The sequence below is a fragment of the Artemia franciscana genome, chromosome 12 (assembly GCF_032884065.1).
Source record: "Artemia franciscana chromosome 12, ASM3288406v1, whole genome shotgun sequence".
In the NCBI taxonomy this organism is placed as follows: domain Eukaryota; kingdom Metazoa; phylum Arthropoda; class Branchiopoda; order Anostraca; family Artemiidae; genus Artemia; species Artemia franciscana.
In genome coordinates, this window is record NC_088874.1 from 8,165,394 (window position 1) to 8,189,499 (window position 24,106).

The 24,106-nt window shown below is 35.1% G+C and overlaps 1 protein-coding gene across 7 annotated transcripts in view; it reads left to right on the forward strand.

Moving 5' to 3' along the window:
* The window catches only part of LOC136033630 (neurofibromin-like), a 212,509-nt gene that overhangs the window by 138,574 nt on the left and 49,829 nt on the right, over positions 1–24,106 (forward strand). For all 7 annotated transcript variants that reach the window (XM_065714435.1, XM_065714436.1, XM_065714431.1 and 4 more), the window contains 8 exons: positions 846–1,140; positions 9,021–9,279; positions 12,822–12,960; positions 14,475–14,701; positions 16,902–17,035; positions 19,319–19,459; positions 20,856–20,943; positions 22,638–22,808. In XM_065714435.1, the coding sequence (XP_065570507.1) occupies positions 846–1,140; positions 9,021–9,279; positions 12,822–12,960; positions 14,475–14,701; positions 16,902–17,035; positions 19,319–19,459; positions 20,856–20,943; positions 22,638–22,808 (1,454 nt within the window). The remainder of the gene's footprint in view (positions 1–845; positions 1,141–9,020; positions 9,280–12,821; positions 12,961–14,474; positions 14,702–16,901; positions 17,036–19,318; positions 19,460–20,855; positions 20,944–22,637; positions 22,809–24,106) is intronic.

The following is a 24,106-nucleotide window of genomic DNA, read 5'->3' on the forward strand; positions in this document are numbered from 1 at the left end:
AGTTGATCTTATATCGTATAGTTAAGTTCGTTAAGTTGTTGAGGACCAGTTATTTAGTTGTATGTTTCATTCTGTACTCTATTCCCTGTCTTATGTTCTATTGTCCAGTGAACATACTTAATCATATTCAAAAGAACGTTTTTTACGAAAACCAAGTTTCTCTCATGTAAAAATTCCAAGTTCTTTTCGAAAATAATTTAAGTTCAGATTTTAGATTGAGATTGTGTGTGCTGTTTTGGTACCAAATATTTTTCCATTGATCGCTCTTGAAAATTTGCTGCGCACCCGATAATAATTTGCAAAGATGTTATATTTCCAAGGTTTAACATGGGATTTGCTAAGCGATTGATAACTTTTTCTGTTACTATTAGGTGATCGATGATAATGATTCTCTATTACTATACATTATTGTATATCCTATTAACACTATTTGTCCTGTTTGTCCATGAATGGATATTTTCGGTTGAATGAAAAAGCTTTTTGGCAAAGTTCTGCTTCTCTCCATTTGTGCTAATTCACGAAAATTCAGGAGGTGAGGGGGAATGTGGTTTTTTAAGTCTATGGAGGCTGAATTCTTCGTTTTTTCAATTTCTTTAGTCAAAAAATTCATTTTTTATGAAAATGCCCTCAAATAAGATTTTTTTGAAAGTTTGGGGGTGCAGTGAAAGTCACTTTTCACCTCCGATTGATGCCATGGTTTGTAAGAATTTCAAAATAAAAAAATAAATCTTCAAAATAGAGCTTAGTCTACGATATTTTGCTTCCAAAAACTTCTTTATTGACGTGCTTATTCTAGCTTTAAAAATATTTTGTAAGTTAAAATCTATATTATTCTAAACTTTTAGATTTTGTAAACACTCCGACGACGCTAAAAGACAAAGAGTTGCTTGGATCCTTGACAAACTTATAAGTCTAACCATTGAAGAGGTTGAAATGTACCCATCAATACAAGCCAAAATATGGGGTAATATTGGACAAGTCCCTGAACTTATAGATATGGTATTAGATAGTTTTATCAAAAGGTCTGTCACTGGAGGTCTGGGATCGCAGCAGGCTGAAATTATGGCAGATACAGCAGTTGCATTGGCGTCGGCCAACGTGGCACTTGTGGCAAGAAAAGTTATTGGCCGTCTATGCCGGGTATTTTTTTTTCTTTATTGATATCAGTTTCGTCTTAACCATATGGTAAAAAAATTAGTTTTATGTATATATATATATATATATATATATATATATATATATATATATATATATATATATATATATATATATATATATATAGGCTATATATATATATATATATATATATATTTCAAATTCATTTTATTCTATGAATTCCGTATCGAATTTCATTCCCTTTCAAAAACAAGTTTTAGATTAGATGGACTTGACTTTTCAAACATGTTTTAATCGTCTCTTTCTTCCTTTTGTCTTTTTTTTCGTCTTTTCTTTCTTCATTTATTTCTCTTTCTTGTTTCTTCAATCTGATGTGTCCTAACCCCACTGAAAAGAAACACAAGCTAGTGATCATAATACGCTTCCTATAAGCTAGATCTTTAAAAAAATAAGTCACTAGAAAAGCATGAAAAAATAACCATTTTTTGTGAAAATATACTAGTATAATTTTCACCTATCTGTTAGCTATATATTATATTTTATAGACTACAAAATATAATTTTATTATTTGAAATATGAAACATCTTTTAATCGACCGCTTGTTTTAGATAATTTTCAGCACATAGAAATATGCTGAATTTAAGTAAAATATGTATTTAAAAGCTTGGTTTTGTCATCTGCAAAAGGCCTAAATACTGCATGCTGTGTGAATTGTCATTTGTCTGTGCCTGAGATAATTAATCAGTTTTTATTTGAGAAATTAGTAAATTCCTGTCATGTTTATTGCTATTGTTATGGTTGTGGCTTAGGCCACATAGGTTTAATTCATAGCTACTTATTTAAGGCCAAACAAAGCCACTGATTCTAGGCTTTAGCCAGAAAGGCCCATTATTTTGATACCAAAGTAATGCTAATAATGAAAAATAATGAAAAATTGTAATAATAATAATTATGTTGTAAATAATAATCTATATATAATACTTTATAATAAAAATTAAATAAATATAATAATAGCCACTTGGCTTCTCGTGCCCTGTCGGGCGTGGCATTTTAAGACAGGGCTGCCTATCTCTCTTTTTTTTCTTCGTGGAAAAGCCTTGCTTGGTATTGTCAAGGTGTCTACTATTGCTCTTCCCTATCCCCACCCTACCCCACCTGTCAGATTCAGACCGGCTTTGGCTGGCAACACTCATTCCTTGAAAGAAAGGGGGAATTCCCTCAAGATACGCAATCCATCAGCGGAGAGCCGGTAATAGCAAGATAACAACTTTTTCGTACCTCAAGTTGTTCCTCGTGGGATATTTTCTGGTCTCACAGTTTGCTTTTCATATATCAATGGGAATTGCCCCCCTTCCCCTCGAAAATGATTTCCATAGCAAATAATGGCTTAAATACATCTAATATTGGCAGTGTTTCCACAAATTACCATACCCCGTAGCAAATTACCGTAATTACCGTACACAAATTACCGTATGATTACCACAAATTACCGTATGATTAGTCACAAATTACCGTAATGATTTCCGTAGCAAATAATGGCTTCAATACATCTAATATTGGCAGTGTTTCCACAAATTACCGTACCCCACGGTCAGACACTAGGCAGAACGGCCATTGACTGGACAGCGACTGAAATTAGCAGCAGTGGACCCATATTTATGCCTAATACTCTCAGGGGGCCCATGCTTGTCATCACCACCCCCTCCTGTGATAGTTAAAAAATTCTGAATATTTGATTCAAAGAAGAAAAAAAATGTTTAACTTTCTGGTATCGAAGCAAGTTTGTTTTAACTTGTTTAGGAGCAATTGTCCTCAGATGTATTCGGTTATGGTATACGAACATATCCTATTAAATTGAAAACAGTTTCCGGTTTTGCAGGATATTACTCGCTATTTGCCGAATATGTAAAGGATACGTATGAATCTAAATTTCTGACAAAGGAATGGAGGATTGGCTCGAATTGTGATTTTTGTATCATCTTAAAATCTTTCCTCCCAATTTAGGACTGAAAAAACTAAGAATCTAAGAATCCCATTATTGGACATACTTGTAAACCTTTCAACTTTTAGAGCTGTTGCCCATTGTATTGAAGCTGCAGTTGAAAGCGCCTTTGCTTAATTTGCTGCTGAATTTAAAATTCTAACAAATGAATGAGGGATTTTCACAAATTTCGGTTTTTGCATCGTCTTGTGCTGAATCTTTCCAATAAATGACTGGAAAAACCAGTCATAAACTGATAAAATATCTTTCTTCTTCCCCTCCCCTCTTCAAAAAATAAGGCTTCCCTAATTTGGCAAGCAGTTCTAATTTGATTGCATAACCCCCTGCTCATTTCATGCTCTTCACTAGACAGTCATGCACTTCACTATGCAATGAAAGCATGAAATGGCATGGCGTTTATGAATAATCTCATTTTGAACAAGAGCTAAGAGCTAAGAGGTCAGAAGAGCCAAGAGCTCATATGGTATGAGCTCTAGCAAAATTCTAAGAATCAATATATTGATTTAAAAGGAAAATTAGAGGCTTAATGCCGGTCGGGATTTAAAATAAGAGCTCTGAGTCACGAGGTCCTTCTAAATATCAAAATTCATTTAGATCCGATTACCCACTCGTAAGTTAAAAATACTTAAATTTTTCTAATTTTTCATCTCCCTTCAGCACCCCAGATGGTCGTATCGGGGAAAGCAACTTTACCAAGTCAATTTGTGCAGCTCCCTGACACGCCCACCAATTTTCATCGTTCTAGCATGTCCAGAAGCACCAAACTCGACAAAGTGCTGAACCCCACCCCCTAACTCCCCCAAAGAGAGTGGTTCCAGTCCGGTTACGTCAATCACGTATCTACGACATTTGCTTATTGTACCCACCAAGTTTCATCCTGATTTCTCGACTCTAAGCGTTTTCCAAGATTTCCGGTTTCCCCCTCCAACTCCTCCCAATATCAACAGATCTGGTCGGGATTCTAAATAAGAGCTCTGAGACAGGACTTCCTTCTAAATATCAAATTTCATTAAGATCCGGTCACCCGTTCTTAAATTAAAAATACCTCAATTTTTCTAATTTTTTCAAATTAACAACCCCCAGCTCCCCCGACCCCCGCTCAATGTCACCTGATCTGGTTGGAATTTTCAAAATAAGAGCTCTAAAGCACAATATCCTTGTAAATATCAAATTTCTTTAAGACATCATCATCCGTTCGTAAGTTACAAATACCTCATTTTTTCTAATTTTTCCGAATTGCTTCCCCCCCCCCCCCAACTCCACCAAAGAGAGGGAATCAGGTCCGGTTATGTCAGTCACGTACCTTGGACTTGGGTTTATTCTTCCCACCAAGTTTCATCCTGATCTCTCCGCTTTAAGCGTTTTCCAACATTTCCGGTTCCCCCCTCCCCTCCCCCCAATGACACTGGATCCAGTCGGGATTTAAAATAAGATATCTGAGTTACGAGGTCTTTCTAAATATGAAATTTCATTAAGATCCGATCGTTCCTTCGTAAGTTGAAAATACCTCATTTTTTCTATTTTTTTCGAATTAACCCTCCCTCTCTCAACTCCCCCAAAGAGAGCGGATCCGTTCCAGTTATGTCAATCACGTATCTAGGACTTGTGCTTATTTCCCATCAAGTTTCATCCCGATCACTACACTCTAAGCGTTTTCCATGATTTTAGGTTCCCCCTCCCCCAACTCCCCCCAATGTCACCGGATTTAAAATAAGAGCTCTAAGACATGATATCCTTCCAAATATCAAATTTCATTAAGATCCGATCACTCGTTCGTAAGTTAAAAATACCTTAACTTTCTGATTTAACTGTCCCCCCCACTCCCCCCCCCTTCCGCACCCCGGATGGTCGAATCGGGGAAATGACAATTTCTAAATAAATCGGGTCTGGTTCCTGATATGCCTGACAAGTTTCATCGTCCTAGCTTACCTGGAAGTGCCTAAAGTAGCAAAACCGGGACAGACAGACAGACAGACCGACCGACAGAATTTGCGATCGCTATATGTCACTTGCTAGATACCAAGTGCCATAAAAACGCTTGCGTTTACTAAAATTAACAATGGATAATTTTCAATGTTTCTATTTGGAAATAAATTTTATTTCATTCATAGGTACTGCAATAGCGTTGTAAAGTTTCGTATAGCGCCTAAGCAAAGAATTTTATTTTTCAGGGAATGTTAAGGAGTAAAAATAAATCAAAACATACTATTTGTATCCAGATTTTCGAAAGGGTGTATATGAATAAAAAAAATTGTTAACAAATTCTAACATACACTTAGTAAGGCAAAATCTGGATTCTTATGGAGAAAAACGGAAAAGATTTGAAATATCTTTTCTTAACCATTGGAAAAGCCTATGTCAATTAAAACGAACTAAATTTAATTAAAAAAAAAAAATTCCACAAAAGAAGTCTTTCAGAGAAAAATAAAAAGCAACATTAAAAACCAAATGATTAAGTCAGACAATTTTTCATGCGTAAATTACCATAAATCACCATCAATAAATATATGAAGCCCAGAGCAAACAGAAATTACGATAAATAACCGATTCCAACTAAAACAAGCAAAAGCTAAGAGGAGTAGTGCTGAAGCCCCCCCCCCCTTGGCCTCTAAAGACCATAACACAATTTGCACTGTATTGAAAACGACTTACTTACTTAGACTTAGTTCCTCTCTCGCCGGTTGGCACATAATGTGACAACGGTGCCTCTCCACGACGACCACTGAAGAGCTGGTGGCCACAGGTTAAGCAAAGATCTACTTGTTAGTGTGCCCTTCCTCTCTTAGCATCGACCAAGCACCCTTTTTTGCCGTCCACGTCTTCCAATGCCGAAGGGAATCTAACACCATACATCAAAAGGGAGTCTGTCATCGCCCATATGGCAACATCTACAATTCTCCAACAACATCTCCAATACCAACATCTACAATTTCGAATTCTCTCAACTATCAATGGCTGCTTTGTTTTTTTGTTTTTATTAAATAAACAAAAACAAGTTTTTTTAACTGAAAGTAAGGAGCGACATTAAAACTTAAAACGAACAGAAATTACCCCGTATATGAAAGGGGTTGTTCCCTCTTCAACGCCTCGCTCTTTCCGCTAAAGTTTGACGCTTTCTCTCAACTCTACTTTTTAAAACAGTAAAATTCACAAATAGTACAGAGAGGACATTGCTATTAAAGAGTCGGGGTTTGAGAGGATATGCAGAGTTATTCCAGACTCTACCTAGTTTGGTAAAAGCATTGCTCTCACACTCACTGCGTGTAAATGAAAATTGTGCATAATGTGTGTAATATTGGTCATGATGGTGTTTTTTTTTCTTTCGATATTATGAGGAATCAAAACAGATAGCTGCTTTCTAATCCAAGAAAGCATCTAATCTAAGCCCTAATCCTCTTAGTTTCTGCGCGTTTTTACTTTTAATCGGTTATTTATTGTATTTGTGTCCACTTCGGTTTTAATTTAGTTATTAAATAAAAAAAGCTTTTTAGTTATTAAATAAAGTTATAACTAAATAAAAATTAAAAACATTAAAACTTAAAACGAACAGAACTTGCTCCTTAAATGAAAGGGGCTTTTCCTCCTCAACGCCTCGCTCTTTACGCTAAAGTTTAATTCTTTCTCTTAACTCTACTTTTTAAAACTGTAAGAAACTTTAACTTAAAGATCGGAGCGTTGAGGAGTAAAAGCCCCTTTTATATACGGTGTAATTTCTGTTCGTTTTAAGTTTTAATGCTGCTCCTTGCTTTCATTTAAAAAAACTTTTTTTTTTTTATTTAATTTCTGGACGTTTTTGAATTAATGCATGTTTTGATCTTGGCTCTCCGCACATAAATAATTAAAACGAAATTTGCATATTAATTAATTGCAATTAATCGGAAGTTTTTGAGAAGGCCTAGGGAGGTTTTGAGAAGCGAGGGAGGAGGCCTAGTTGCCCTCCAATTTGTTGATTACTTAAAAAGGCAACTAGAACTTTTAATTTTTTACGAACGTTTTTATTGGTAAAAAAATATATGTAACTTACTAATTAATTTACGTAACGAGCTTCTATATTCGTATGTTTCTATTACGTATATGAGGGGGTTCACCCCTCGTCGATACCTCGCTCTTTACACTAAAGGTTAAATTTTGTCCCAATTCCTTAAGAATGGCCTCTGAATCACAAAGGTCGTAGAATAAATAGTTGAAATTACTAAAAATACTTTAGCGTAAAGAGTGAGGTATTACGAGAAAGTAAACCCCTCATATGCGTAATAACTTTTGTTCGTTTAAGTTTTAATGCTGCTTCTTACTTTCAGTAGAAAAAACTTTTCATATTTATTTTTTTATTGTTTTTTCAAATAATGCTAGAAAATCCTGCGCCCCCTTCATTGAAATTCTCTTCCCCCATGAGAAGTTCCTCCATGGAAATATCCTCCCACGTACCCCCCCTCAACTCTCCCCCTAGACCAAAGAAATCCCCCTGAAAACGTCTGTACACTTCCCAGTAACCAATACTATATGCAAACACAGGTCAAAGTTTGTAACTTGGAGACCCTCCCACGGGGAGTGCGGGGGAGTAAGTCGTCCCCAAAGACATAGTTATTAGGTTTTTCGACTATGGTGAATAAAATGGCTATCTCAGAAGTTTGATCCGGTAACTTTTGGGGAAAAATGAGTGTGGGAGGGGGCCTAGGTGCCCTCCAATTTTTTGGTCACTTAAAAAGGGCACTAGAACTTTTAATTTTCATTAGAATGAGCCCTCTCGCGACATTCTGGGACCACTCTGTCGATACGATCAGCCCTGGGAAAAAAAAAAAATAAATAAATAAATAAACACGCATCCGTGATCTGTCTTCGGGCAAAAGATGCGAAATTCCACATTTTTGTAGATAGGAGCTTGAAACTTCTGCAATAAGGTTCTCTGATACGCTGAATCTGATGATGTGATTTTCTTTAAGATTGTATGACTTTTAGGGGGTGTTTCCACCAATTTTCTAAAATGAGGCAAATTTTGTCAGGCTCGTAACTTTTGATGGGTAAGACTGATCTTGATGAAACTTATATATTTAACATCAGCATTAAAATGCAATTCTTTTGATGTTACTATCGGTATCAAAATTCCATTTTTTACAGTTTCGGTTACTATTGAGCCGGATCGCTCCTTACTACAGTTCGTTACCACGAACTGTTTGATTGATGGTGATTTATAGTAGTTTTACGTAAAAGAAAAATTGTTTGACTTTTTTCTGCTATTGTTTGGTTTAATGTTGTTCTTTGCTTTTCTTTGAAAAACTGCTTCTGTGGAAAAAGACTTTTTCAATTGTTAAATCAAAATGTATGTATAGCCTGATGGACTTCAGTTTTTACCACCTTTTGTATTATTATGCTTTTTCATCCTATCACATTTGATTTTTATCCACAAGTTTGGTTGGTAACTAAACTATTGGACCAAAAATAAAAATTCATAACAAAAGGGTATTTAACGTTGACGCTAAGACATTATTTATGTCTTGATTAATAGGATACTTGAACCTTCACCGAAGTCAGGGATGTTTTCTTCTTTCTTTCAATATTTCTATTTCTCCTCTTTGTCTTTCTCCCTCTGTGTGTCTCCTCTCTTTCTTTCTCTCTTTTCTTTCTCTATATGTGTTTCTTTCTTTGTTTTCTTTTTTTCTTTTTTTATCTATGTTTTTTGTCTCTTTCCTTCTCTCTCTCTCTCTCTCCTTCTTTTCTCTCTATCTTAGTTTTTCACCTTCTATCGTTCTCCGCTATAGATTTTGAATGAAACTCAAAATTTAAAGGAAAAACTTTAAGTTTTATTTATGCTTTAGACATGATAACTCGTTATACTATCTTTTCTTTCGGTATGAGACTGTATGGATTCATCATTAAAGTATTCATTTCTCATTTATAATTTTAGGTCCTCGAGAAAACGTGCACGTCTCCAACATCCTCCCTGGAACAACATCTTATGTGGGATGACATAGCCATTCTGGCCCGGTATTTACTAATGCTTTCATTTAACAACTGCTTAGACGTTGCCAAACATCTTCCTTATTTGTTCCATATTATTGCATTCCTTGTCTGTACTGGTCCTATTAGCTTGCGTGCATCACTTCATGGTCTGGTAATCAACATTATACATTCATTATGTACCTGTACTAAACCCTCATTCTCAGGTATGTTTTTTATGTACTTACTGAACATTTTTTTTCAGCTTATACTTGTTTTCCTTCTCTTCTTTCTTCTGTTTGTTTTCTTTTCAAGGTCGAATTTTACTGAAATGTGTTTACCAGAGAAAATTCGCTGGATTAATTAAGTAGCTGAAATTTCTGAGGGCGTGTGAAAAGATTTCTAGGGGTGCGAGAATGGAGCCTTACAGTTACCTGTCACTATGCACATATAGAGTAAAAAGTCTGTCAATTTTTTTTATTGTTTTATAAGTTTCCATGAGTGGCGTAGTTCTAAAAAGGTTGAAAACTGACATATGGCGGTCTAAAGAATATGGATTGATTTATTCACAAATTTGTTGGGACGTTTGAGAATTTTTCCAGTGGGTTTCTTGGATAGATTTAGAGAGCAGGGATTCATCTCACTTTGTCTCTATGAGTATGTATGTAAATAAATTCGTTTTGAATATATTTCAGTTTTGTGTTTCAACAAAACAAAAGAATCGTAAAGAAGAGAGAAACGAGAATAATAACAGCCAGATAAGAAAAAAAAAACAAGAGGACTGTGCAAATATTTCGGTTAAGACCTCCGCTTGACCGTCTTCAGTGCAGAATAATAAAAAAATACAGTTAAAACTCCAAAAGATAATATAAAAACCCAACCTTAAAACCAACATTGAAACTAAGACAGGAAAGCCGCTTTCTAAGTAACGATGAAAGGGTAACTGGATAAAAACTGATACTGATACAATACTAAATAAATTTCTAACTTTCATTTTATGTAAAGCATTCTTGAAGGCTAATCGCTTGTCAGGTAGGGTATCATCTGAGACTATTGGATTGCAAAATATGATCTTGTGGATGGATACATATCCAAATTAGGTTGTAAATAACATTTTTCGACTTTTTTTGGCCATAATTTGAAAAATCATAGAAAAAAAAACCTATTTTGGGGTTTCAAAATTCCATTTTATGTAAAGCATTCTCGAAGGCTAATCCCGTACCAGGTGTGGTGACATCAGAGTTCTATTAGATTGTAAAATATGATTTTGCAAGCTAATATTGATATACAGGATGGTATATCCACTAGATAGGGTAGTATAAAACTAGACAGCGGTTTAGTTTTAAGGGCCGCAGGAGAATCACCTAATAATTGAAGAAAAACAAAAGACACGCATGAAAAATATAAAGTTAATGCAAGTCAAGCAACAGTTTATTAATGTAACTATTCGTAGCAAGGATAAGGTTCCTTGCTTTATCATATACCCTAGAGGGTGGTAAGAGAGGTGAAGATAATGTTGGCATCCATATAGTAGGGTGATAAAATTAAACTGTGAAAAAAAAGTTAGAATCAATCTAGCAAAAATGTCTCTATCTTTGTAAATATTACGAGATTCCTCAATATCTTCATTTAACTTGACTAAATATAATGCCCGAAAAAAATCTTTAAGAAGAATACGCTGGAACTGAACATAGGGACCCCTCCCCCCTGAGGGAACCCCTTAAAAGATGAATTTCTTAAAGTTGGGGGTAAGCGTGAGGAATTGATGAGAAAATCAGGAAGCTCAACTCGGCAAAATTTAATGTCAGTCAAATTGGCATCGAAACATAGAATTACTCTTTCGACCAATAGACTCAACTTAACATGGAGGTGACATAAGTTCCAAGGCTTTTGCCATCAGCGAAGGCCATTAGAATGTCATCAGTTAATGGATATCTATATTTGTGGGCATGGAAAGATTTGGGGCCGACATTGCTGACAAAAAAACTGTTTTTTTTTTTTTTTTGTTCACCACCGTAAAAATAAAATCGTTAACCTAAATTAAGAACAAACTGATCATAGAATTGAGTCTTGGGAGACACCAAAGTCAATCTGACACGGGGAGCGAAAAAGAGGATCCATGGAAATGAACCTTCCAGACCAATAAGAATCAAACCAAGTGCTAGCACTCACTCTTATACCATAATGATAATCTAAATAGTAGAATTTTGTGGGTCAAAGCCTTTTCGGAAGTTGAGAAATATAGCGACAGGAATCAGATTTGAATCAAAAGCCGAACGCAGCAAACTTAATAGAGTGCACAAGTATGCTCAGTTGAGTGTTTTGGTCGGAAGCCAAACTGAAAAGCATGACAAAAAGCCTTTGCTTCTAAAAAGGAAATTAGACTGAAAAGCATTTTGAATATTTTGCTCAATACAGACAATAAAGATATCGGTCGATAATTAGCTGGATCACTCTAATGCCCACCTATATATAAAAGAATCACCTGAGTTCTCTGTTGAAAGAACTGGAAATATTCCATTCTTGAAAGGCGGATTTACAGGTCTTGTCAAAGGAGAGATAATTGAAGGAAGAGTGAATTTCACTACATTGGTGGGCACACAATCAAGACCAGAAGGCACTGAATCTTTGAACCCATTAGCAAGTCTAGTCATCTTAACCTCAGAAACTAACTCCAGGGCCATCAATTTCAAGCCAGTCGGACCAGAAAAGATTTGAAATCAGGCTTAGAGAGAAGTAAGCCTGATGTTAAAAAGTTGGAACGATTTTTGGTCAATACCCTGTCACCAGATTTGCTAATATAAGCTGTAGCCCATAAGTATACGCTCCCAATTTCAAAGACTTTGCTCTGGGTTCTTCAAATAAAAAAATTAAAAAAATTAAATTTAAGAAATTGGCAAAACGCTTTAAAAATGCCTGTGAATAATCTCAAAATTTTGACCGGATTATTGGGGGAAGGGGGGGGGGATAATTGCTCTTTGGTCACTTTTGAATCTTAAAAAGGAACTAGAACTTTTAATTTCCAATCGAATGAACCCCTTCAGAGTTAATGCGACCACCACTTCTGCAAAAACCTTGAATGTTAACAATGGGCAACTTGCATGAATTGCAGGCTTTGCCCCAGGGCTCTGGGGGTTTGTTAACACATGAGCTATAGTTATCTGACTGTTTAACTGTTTTGAAGAAAATGACTATTCAAAATTTTGATCTGGTGTATTTGGGAAAAGGGGGGCGTGAAGGGGCGTTGGTTACACTCTTAATCTCTTTCGGCTTTTAAAAAGGGCGCTAGGACTTTCGATCTCCAATTGAATGAACCCCTAAAAACAAAAACTTGATTTAAACAGGGAAACAAAGAATCGGAAGATCCAATAATCCGAGATGTGTCACTAATTTATTTTAGAAATAATTATTTAAGATTAAGCCTACGGGGGATGTTTTTCTTAACATTACTTCACAACGGTCCCAGCGGCTCGTGGAATCACTGGAAAACTCTCCTAAATATTGCGTTTCGTGACAACTTCTCACAGGAGAAGTGGAGACTCTAAAGTGAATATAGCCTATAAATTGACGTGGTTTAGGCGTTTGTTGGTCTTATTGGCCTTTGTACTCTGATGAGTTGTTGATTGAATTAAAAGCATTTTGATAAAAATATTATCTCAATCTAGTTGGGCCAAAGAGTTTGGATTAATCAAGGCTTCTATTAGGTTTTAAATTGACGCCATCACTGTAAAAACTTTGAATTTCTATTGGTTTATATGTTCTTTTTCAGAGGAAACGCAGAGGGTGCTTCGCCTCAGCTTGGATGAATTTTCCCTTCAGAAGTTCTTTTTGCTATTTGGAATTAGTAAAGTCAAATCTGCCGCTGTCACTGCCTTCCGCTCTAGCATACGCCATGCTACTGAGAGATGGTATGCTAATTTTTCTTATATAAGCAAATAATTGGTTCTTAAGAACCTAAATGCGGGTATCAACCGAAAAGTAAATTCACAAGGAATTATTTTGATATCCTATCGGCTCGTACACCACCAATCGTCTCCCACATCTTCCTCTTTTTCTCCTAGAACTGAATTTATAATAAAACTCAAGCCTAGCTGGAACAACTGTATTCTTGTTTTCATGGTTGCAGCGTCAAATGCAACTTGGTAAAGAGCGAACTCTTGTCCGTAGTAATGAAGTCCCCCCTTAAATGAAGTCCCTATTTGTTGCGAAAAGTAATTTATCGGAACTTTAAGAATGGTTTCAGATCGAAATAAATGTTGCATCGTTTGAATCGCCATAGCGCCAAACCCTATTTAGGAGGTTTACAGTCCTCCATTTTGTGCAACAAGGAATCACTTTTTCGGATGCCTCTTGATTTTTTGTTGTTTTTTTTTTGTCTTTTTTTTTCTAGAGGTTACTTTTACCATTCAGATTAACGGAAATCGCAGTTATCAGAGTCCTCTATCTTGAGCAACCATCTTTTATACGCAAGGAAACAGATAGAGGTCAGAATACTAACAATCAGGGTGTATATGAGGTTTTCTATAAGTGAGGTAAGATGGCTAAGCCACACTGCTTAGCCATTACGGTGAACGCTCAATATACACGCATACTTTTTTGAACGTACTTAAATATGTTAGAACATGGGATAATCAATCTCATGAAGATCAACGTATTTTTGGTACTGCCTCTTAAGGTAGATTTCTTTGATCTAAAAAGAATTTTAGCCGTTCAGGGACCAAAAGTCATTTTCTTTAAGGTAGAACCATTTGATATCTAGCCCTTTTTATGCCGTTTTTTTTTTTCATTAGTAAGATGCATTCCAAAGGGATTGTGCTTCTTCTTTCACAAATCGTCGTCTTCAGTGTTCATTGATGAGTTGATATCAAAACCATTTTGAATCTTATCCTTCGTTATTTTCATGTACGCTTGTATTTGATGTTAGCGAAGATGCTGTCAAGATAGCCCAAAACAAGAGAACCGACTTATAATGTGTCTAATGGACAGCGAGATCGTAGGAACCCAGGAGTTGAGTAAATATTTTCCATGGTAGTCCAAGTAATGAAGCTGTTCTGACCGTTTCCGCCTCAGAAGAGATACGTGCAAAGTTCAAATAAGTAACAATCTGTGGACAATCTCCAGTCCACAGATTGTCCACAAGCACAATACTTTGTCACCCTTCATCTTTAAAAATGCAACATTATCATCCTATCATTTCTTTCGTCGTAGATAAAATGTAGGATCTGACCAAATTTGGTTATCAAAAGTTATTTTACTTATAATTCTAAAATAATTTTGAGAAATATCAAGCATATACTTACGGCATATACTTGCCGTGGCAGCTGCTTCTAAAATTCTTTTATTTATTATAATAGCTTCCTATTCTCATATGTTTAGAGGGCGTATGATTATTTTTGTACCTATTATTTTGGTTTCATTTTAGGTATAATGTAGAACGCACATTCTCTGGGGCAAACAATGAACGAGAAAAAATGCCCCTTACTTCCCTCGAGACGATAATTGACGCACTATTGGAAATCCTGGAAGCTTGTGCAAGGGATATACTCGACTGTGATTGGCTACAAGTATGGACGACGTTAAGTAAAAGCTTTGCTTTTCGGTACAATCCTGCTCTTCAGCCCAGGGCTCTTATCGTTTTTGGGTGCATAAGTAAGTACAAAGCGATTAGTTTCTTTCCTGTCTCTTTTCGGTAGAATTCGGTCCATTGGTCTCTTTTCGGTACAATCCTGCTCTTCAGCCCAGGGCTTTTATCGTTTTTGGGTGTATAAGTAAGTAAAAATTGATTGGTCTCTTTTCGGTACAATTCGGTACATTGGTCTCTTCGGTACAATCATGTTCTTCAGCCCATTTTACATTCGGTACAATGGTCTTTTTCATCATTTTGCATTCGGTACAATTCGGTACATTGATCTCGTTTCGGTACAATCCTGCTCTTCTACCTAGGGCTCTTATCGTTTTCAGGTGCATAAGTAATTACGAAGCGGTTGGATTGTAAATTTGAATAATACACTGAAAAGACTAATCAAAAAGAACTAACTGCATCTAGGTTGTCTAAAAGGCGCATCTCTATTGTAACAGCTACGGATATTAATTTGAAACTTGTAGGGAATGTTGACGGGAATTAAAACTAGATCAAAAAATGCTACGTGCATCCAGGTTGTCAACAGAGTATGTATGCAATGTCTCAAGAATGGATAAGAGGATTTAGTTGAAACTGCTAGGGAATATTAAGATAAAAGAAATATTAAGATTAAGATAAATTGAAGCAATTGAATTGTAAATTTGAATAATACACTGAATAGACTAATCAAAAAGAACTAACCGCATCTAGGTTGTCTATAAGGCGCATCTCTATTATAGATATTAATTATATTTGGAACAGATACGGATATTAATTTGAAACTGTTGTCTAAAAGGCGCATCTCTATTATAAGAGCTACGGATATTAACTTGAAATTCTTAGGGAATGTTGAGGAGAATTAAAATTAGATCAAAAACCCTGCGTGTATCCAGGTTGTCAAAAGGGTATGTATGCAATGTCTCAAGAATGGATAAGAGGATTTAGTTGAAACTTCCAGGGAATATTGAGGGGGATTTTAAACTAAATTAAAAGACACTGTATACATCCAGGTTATCGATTTTTGTTGCATAAGTGAGTACTAAATTAAGATAAATTAGCGATAGCTGTCAAGTTTTTGCTATTAAACCTGTCTACTACTACTACTACTACTACTACATAAATCGAAGCAATTGAAATGTAAACATTTAATAATGAATTGAAACATAGAGAATGAAGCCCAGATGACATAAAGCTAAACAGCTAAACAACATTAACTTATTTCAAAGATCTAAGCATATAATCTTTAAACATTAACATAAAAAAAATACTTTTTTTACGGCATCGAGACACAAAATTACTCTTTCGAACAATACACTCAACATAACACGGAGGTGACATAAGTGCCAAGATTTTTGCCATCAGCGAAGGCCATTAGAATGTCTTTTGAAGCTTTTCTTACGTTTCGAAGCTTATCTAGTCCAAATAAAATATCAAAATATTTTGGATAATCCTTCTTCTGGATAAACATGATAATCCTTCTGGATAATCCTTTTCTTCCAGGATATATCCAGGATAATCCTGGATAATCTTAGGTTCTTCTGGATAATTCTTTTTGGTTTTGCTGACCTAAAAAACACAAAAAAGTCATGATAGGAGAAATTTATTTTGAGGACCGATGGTCTGAACGAGTGTTTACATTTCTACATAAACAATAGTGATTGTCTTTCAAATTGTCCCAAAATAGATGTCATCACCCCTTACCCCTTGCTGACACTTTTTTTTATCAGTCAGGGACTTTCACCGTTTTAGGGTGCTTTAGCAACTACTTAATACGAGTGGAGCAACCTTCCACTTTGGATTTACAGCATAAGTTTAATGCAAACAAAAAAACATTTTATAATTTAAAAACCCCTACCCCTACGAAAAAAAAGTCAAATCCGAAATGTTGTATAATTAAAAAAAAATTAATTACATTTTTTATCTTTTTAGTTCTCTAATTAAGTGCCTTGAAATGTCCCTTTTCTCCAAATCATTTCGTCAAAAAGAGCAATGATTAGATAGTCATATTTTTCTTCATCAATGAATCGATATATTGATATCGAAATGCTTCTATATATGTTTGTCCTTGTCCCGATGTATTAAACATAGTAAGAAAAAAAAGGTAATATGTAACCTATATAAGTTGTAAACTTAGCATAATTGTGCTAATTCACAGTAGATAAGCACAATTCACAGTAGCAAATTGTACTTATTTGTTAGATCTTTCAGCTTTTTTTTTCTCTTTTTTAGGTAAAACCACAACAGACAGAGATGTGAAACAATTACTTCGAATTCTTGTAAAGGCCCTCGAAAGTTTCACTGATATTACATTGATTGATGCCATAATTATGTGTTTAACTCGGTTGCAGCCACTTCTTAGACCGGTAATTCACCCTGCTCTTTTTTTTGCCGTTTTTTTCCACTTCTATGCTCCTTTATTCTTCTTATAGATTTGCTTTTTCTTCTCGTTTTTTTAATTGCTTTTTCTTTCTTCCTCTTATATTTTATTTCTGTTTTTGGCTTTTCCTTTTCTTTATTAATTAAAAATTGGCATGCCAAATTAAAAAAAAAAAATCGGAAATCACATAATTCTTGTGGATATAGATTTTTTAAGATCCCATTTTATAAATGAGACTAAACGAACTAATGATTATAATTCTTAGAACAAACGAAAAAATAAAATCAAGGAAAAAAACTGCTCCTCTTCTCCTATTTCCCAAACCCCATAAATGAATCCAACCTACCAACCATTAAAAAGACTCAAAACAACGATAAACCGCCCATATAACCAAAAAAAACCTTATAGACTCACCTTTAAATCCACCCTCATACACCAGTAATACCCATAGCCTACTTCTCTCACCCTATCTAATTATTAAAACATATGTATTACAGCGAAGCATGGAACTCCTTCATTTCCTTCATTGACGCCAATTCTATGGAAGATCATTGAATAACTTAGGTCCAGGATAGCAAATAAAAAACTCCTCTTCACATTTTGGTTTCCTTAAGTTGATTAAATTGATTCAGTTTCCTTTTAATTAGCTTTAAATATTTCAAATTTGATACCGTAAATTTCAAATTTCAGGTTTGAAAATCAGGCTGCGCGATAATTTGTGGATGCTAATTAGTTTTTGAAAAGACAAAGAAACACACTGAATTGAAATCTGGTACTCAGCTTCCTAAGCTTTTCCTCGTGTCAACTCTGAATTGATTCTCTCAATTTTACTCAACATCCATTCATAAATACGAGTATCTGTTAGTGCATCATAACAATTCTAGAAAAAGGAAATTTATCTTAAAATAATGTTATTTGGGAGGGATTTCCAAAGCTTGTTGTATTAAAAATGACACGCTTTTGGCATTTAATGACATTTTGGCTTTTTGACATTTTACCATTTGATATTTATTTCTATTTGAAAATCTGTCATTTGACATTTTGTCACCCAAATTAGGTGACTCAATACATAATTTGGAAAGTTTTGAATTAACGCAATCGACAAATTATTAGCCAATGTTTCAATCCAAATATCAACTTTAAAAACCGAGGTCGAATAGGTTGGGATGGAGGAGGAATGTGCGTAGCTGTGATGGAATCTTGTGGCTTGGTGCTGCTGTGAGTCGTTAGTAGTAGTAGTAACTTTGAAACGAATTTTATTAACTTTAGAATAAAAAAAGCTTTTGGACAAAGATTTACAAATCTACAAATAGCTATATATAATAAATTTTGCGCTGCCATGCAAATGCATGGCAAACAGCCCCAACACCTAGTTGGTGGGGGCGCTTCGCGCCCCCCAAGCCCCCCGCGCGCGTAAGTCGTTACGCGCCATATTAGTTACGCGCCATTGTAGTTGTGTCCCTATGTCCCTGGTTCTCTGGTTCACATGCTACTGGTTCTCTGAGCAGGATGATGGATATGGTTTTTGTATTTGTCAAACCTTCACTTCTATAAATCAACAGATGGCATTGGCGAAATATTCTTGAAGGGAGAGGGTTTGAAATACGTGTAGTGCTAAACAAAGGTGTTTTAAAGGTTCTGCATCCCAGGAGGTGCCATATGATAAGTGGCCAATATATCAACAGTTCTTTAAGGAATCATGAAATTATTTTTCAATTGTAATCAATTGAACTTTAATCGATTGAAGCTCAGTATATACCAAAAGAATTTTTGTTCGAGGGGGGCTTAAAAGTTTCTTTTACCTGCATTTTAAGACCAAATTACCAATCGGAAAAATAGTTTTTAGGAAAAATAGTCTTTTTATCTGTATTTTTAAGACCAAGTTACGGTTCAGAAAACTATTTTGTTTTCTGTTCATTGTGATGGGGGATGGGGATTGTGATGGGGTTCAAGCCCGGCAGCCCCCTCTTGATACGGCCCTGGGTAGTGGTAAGTGTAACAAGTATTTAGTATAAGCACAACTGACTGGGGTAACTAGGACTGAAGAATTGGGACTTTTAATTGATCTTAAACCAATTGACCTTCAATCAGTGGGACTTCTGCTGTCAATTGGAGAAGACGAGTATGTCGTCACATAGCTCGTTCTAATGAGCTTAACTTAACTGAAGGAGAAAACCCCTACCTAGGAGGGAGTAAATTCCACTGGAGAAGGCAACTCTCCTTAAAGGTTTTAAATACATTGTTTTTATCTTTGGCTCTTTTTTTCCAGGAATCTCCCATTCATGCTGCTTTATTCTGGGTTGCAATTGCAATCTTGCAACTGGACGAAACGACTCTCTATGCTTCTGGCTTATCACTTTTGGAACAGAACTTGCATACACTGGATTCTCAGGGAGCCTTCGAAGACAGGGTAATCGAAGCAGTCTTGTAACTATCCCCGAATTTCCCTTAGAGAAAATAGGGTGCTGAGAAATCTCCCCTGAAAATAAAATTTGAAAATAGACGGACGTTAACAAGAAATACAAATCGTTAATTTTCCTTACTAATAATGTTCGGGGAGATTGTGGAGAAATCATTTTTTCCGCGAAAATTCGAAAAAAAGGCGTCAAAATTGGGGATATTAAAATCGAAGTATACACTTTTAAAACTTGCTCTACCAAATTGCACACATTGGACTCTCAAGGGGCATTTGAAGATAGGGTATTTGAAGCGGTGCATTCGCTACCACTGATTTTTTTTGGGGGGGGGGGTCCAGATTTCCCCGAAACAAAGCAGGGTTGTCCAAAACCTCCCCGAAAAATAACATTTGCAAATACACGAGTGTTAATACGGAATACAGATTGTTAATTTTACATGGCGGTAATGTTTCGGTGAAATTTCTGAGAAATCAATCTGGAGGGGGGGGAGAGTGAATTTCAGAAAATCATGGTAAAAATCGGGATAAAAGAAGCATTGAATAGAATTCTTAAGTTGTGACTCTTATATTTAGGCTCCTACGTTTACTGATTTTTTCTCACAACTTTTTATTCGGTAAAACGACTTTTAACTTATCGGGTGTAATCCAATTATCTTGCTTGATTTTTTTTTTCGAGTTTTTTCTTGTTTTTAGAATTTACCGGTCTTCTTTTGATTTTCTACCAGAATCATTTTTCCTGGCATTCGCTGAAAGGCCTCTTTGGTTGCCTTCCTCGCGGTTGTTGTCCATATATCGTTTTTTCAAACGTACCTAAGCCACAGGAGCTCTAGTAGTTTAGTGCCAGGATTGCCAGGAGTGCCAGGATTGTCTGCCGTTTTAGGACGGTTGTGCTGTTTTTGGACGCTATTTAGGAGTGTGATATTTCAGCCGTTGTGGCATCTTGTTGGCTACATGTTCGGTGTAATTTATTTTTGCGATGTGGCGAAATCTCTGCATCTTGACCACGGAGTGGCTTAGCTCGTTTTTCTGTCTTGAAGGTTGAATTCTGACGCAATGCAGAGCAAACGGAAGTATCAAACTGTTTAGTAGATGGTTTTTAGTAGATTGGTTTTTAATATCGGTGATGTGGCAGTTCTTAAGAGCCAGACAAGATGTACTCGTCAACTGTTTTAACCATGTGGCTATCAATGCCCATGGAATCTTGACGAGATGTCACTTGAACAGGATCTTCCTACACGTGAAAAGAAAGATTGAAACACACGCACGGAATGTAATGTAAATTTATATGATGAATAATCCCTTATTTTTTTCATTTAGTTTCGCGATATTATTGATGTATACTTGATTATTTTTTTATGATTGATCATATACTTTTTTTTTATTCTTTTAGACAATTGAACAAGTTATAATGGCAGCCAGAGAGCCACTTGAATGGCATTTTAAGCAGCTGGATCATGCAGTTGGCTTGAGTTTTAAAGGTACAAATTTTGTATTGGTATTCTTACTTGTTCAAAGATTTTTTCCCCATCTCGTCGAGAACACATTAGGAGGGACGAATTTAGGGGAAGAACTGAACCAAAGAAGAACTACCCGCTCTGCGATGCGAAGAGGATTGCTTGGGCCATTTTCTCCTGAGATGCCACGGTGTATCTCAAACTAGGGTTTATTGGCTGGAAGGAAAATTCGTTTAGCTCCTTTCTGGCACCTTTTCATCAACGATTCTTGTGGTGGGACATTTCGTGTTGAAGACGATGGCACAGACGTTGCAACTAGAAGGGCATAGTGTTTTGTTTCGAGTTTAATACTTTTGTAGTTGGATGTGCCCATAGGTTTTCCAATACAAATTATATTTTTATTATTATTATTGCTAGGTCTCATTTTGTATTTAGGCATGTGGCCATTTCGGTTTGAAATAGTCTTCCTGAAAGTACTAGAATGGTCAAGAGCGTATCTTTTTTTAAAAGTAATATAAAGAATTTCTAGATGAGTAAGGATGATTGAGAGGGGGGTGTCTTCTGTAAGTATTGGTTTGAGGTATGTATGAGATTTATTTTTTGTTATTTATCTTTTGTAGTTTAATATTTGTGTATAGTGAATGATTAAAAAGTGAGTCCTATCAAATATGAATAGATTTTCAAGTTACAGGTCTGTTTGATATAATATTTTTGTGAATATTGGTCTTTGATTAAAGTAATATTTTCTCTCTCTCATCTGTGCTAAAGAAAAAAGAAGTGAACTCAATTTCTAACTGATTTTTGAAAGATATACGCCTTTTTCCGTTCATTTTTTGTCAGATTTGATTTTCTATTTAATGAATTTAGGCATAACAGAAAAACTAAGCATCTGGTAGAAAGTTGAACTTGAGATTCAATTGGAGGACAATAATATCGTTCAGACAGGATGATTCTACTCAACTAAACCTGTTAGAATTACAAGTTTCTACTTACCTTCGCTTTTTAAATAGGTGTCGTTAAAACAGACAATGTTTTTTATAGCTTAAGATTCCAAAAAAAATGAAAAAAAAAATAAATTCCTAGTATACTGCATTATAATTACAAAACAAAAAAGTTGAAAATTAAAAATTATAAAGAAAAAATAGTTTACTATCATGAAGAGAAAAGAGAGAGAAAACATGAAGCCTATATTAGGATAGGATGACATTATAAAATTGACCTATTATCCTTGAGATTTTGTTGAGGGTGATGAATGTGGAAAGTTTTGGCTTGGATTATCAGACATTGAGACATGATCTCTCAGCCTATAAAATTGGTTTACTATTCATGCGACTATAAGAGGATATTTGAAACCAAAAGGATATCTATCATAGATATAGTATTTTGCCTTGCAAAAATCATTTCTAATAGCCTTGGACTTATTTTTGTGGTTCAGAATATTCGTCTAGACCTTCTTGTTTTTGGATCATCATTCTTTTCTTCAAAAAAAAATAAAAACGAATTATAAAAAAAAAAAAATAATCTGCCGGCTCAGAAAGCCATTTCTCCTTTATGTCTAATTTTCACTTTTTTGAATCGTATGAATAAATTGCTTTTTGTTGTTGCTGTTGTTCTTTCTTTCCTTTTTATTAGTATTTCCTTACGGCTCGGTGCTTTTTTAATTTCATTTTAATGTGACTGCCTACTCTGACTTTCTATTTAGTTCCTCTTTTTTATAGGGAGTTTCCACTTTGCTGTAGTTGGTCATTTATTGAAAGGATGTAGGCATCCGGCTCCAACAACTGTTTCTCGGACTGCTCGTGTTCTGCAAACCCTCTTAGGCATTGTTGCCAAGACGTACAAACGTGACAAGTTTGAAGTTAGCCCCGAAACTGTGCCGTACCTAGCTGGTAAGATGGTTTAACGTTTTTTCTAGGTTTATTTATTCAATCTCTAAGAAGAACAAGAAATTAATGAACTTTTTATTGATTGTTTGCTTGAACGTAATATCTTTTTGGTGAAAAACGTTAATTGCGCTCCTCAACTAGTGAAGCGTTATGCTTTGCTCCATTGAAGTAATTTTTCAACTGGGTTTGATTATTAGAACTTTTAAAAAAAAAATTCAAAAATCGTCTCATAGAATTTTCGACAAATCCTAATTTTGAAAAAGATCTGTTTATATAAAATACGAGTTTGATTTACTTTTTATTCACTGAAATAATTTTCAAACTGCCTCTGTTAAAAAATTTTAAATTTTTTAATTAAGCTAATTAAAAATCTGTTAAAACTGCCTGTTAAAAAATTGTATTTGTTCCTCAGAGAGAAAAAAAAACATGTGATTGTTCTGTGTTCTGTGTTCATGTGTTCTTTCTGTGTTCATGTGATACCTTCTGTTTCAGGACAGCAGTAATAAACTACGTTAGATGACTTAAATTTCATTAACTGCAATTTATAGTAGAAAAGGTATTTAGAAAGGTATTAGAGAAGATGTTTAGAAATTGCACATCGTTCTTAAAAAAAAAAAAAAAAAAAAAAAAAAAAAAAAAAAAATAAAAAAAAAAACTGTTAATATACCTTTTGTTTGAGTGAAGCAATTTTCGAACCGCACTTGATTACTCATGTTTTATTGACTGAAATTTTTGGCGTATGACATTCCAAAAGAATGGCAAAACACCCTATGATTTACCATTTGTTTCATTAAAATAATTTCTAGGATAATTATTTAAAAGAAATACCAATTATTATTATTAATCTATGTTTTATCTTTGGATCTTTTTATAGGTTTTTTGCAATTACTAACTTTAAATTTGAGGGATTCCGCGTATATAGAGTACTAAATGAATACATGTGACAATTTTTTATCAATGAAAAATTGCAACTTCTCTAGATCCCCTTACAAGGACGTATCCAGGGGGGACGGAGTTTGAACCCTTTCCCAAAAATGTATTATCTGGTTCGTAAAAATGTTAAAAAAATGCATATGATATATTTATTAATGCATTTTTTAAAGTCTTTTTATAACCCCCTAACCCATCCCCGAGTAAAAATAACCCTCCCCCTAAACAATATCCTGGATGCGCCGTGGGCTTTAGTTTGAAACTTGCAATGATGCTCAACTTCCTAAATGATTCAATTAGTTAAAGTGGGTAGAGTAAAAGCCGGAAAATGTCCTATGGTGACTAAGTATTTCTCCTTAGGCTTAGTTAAT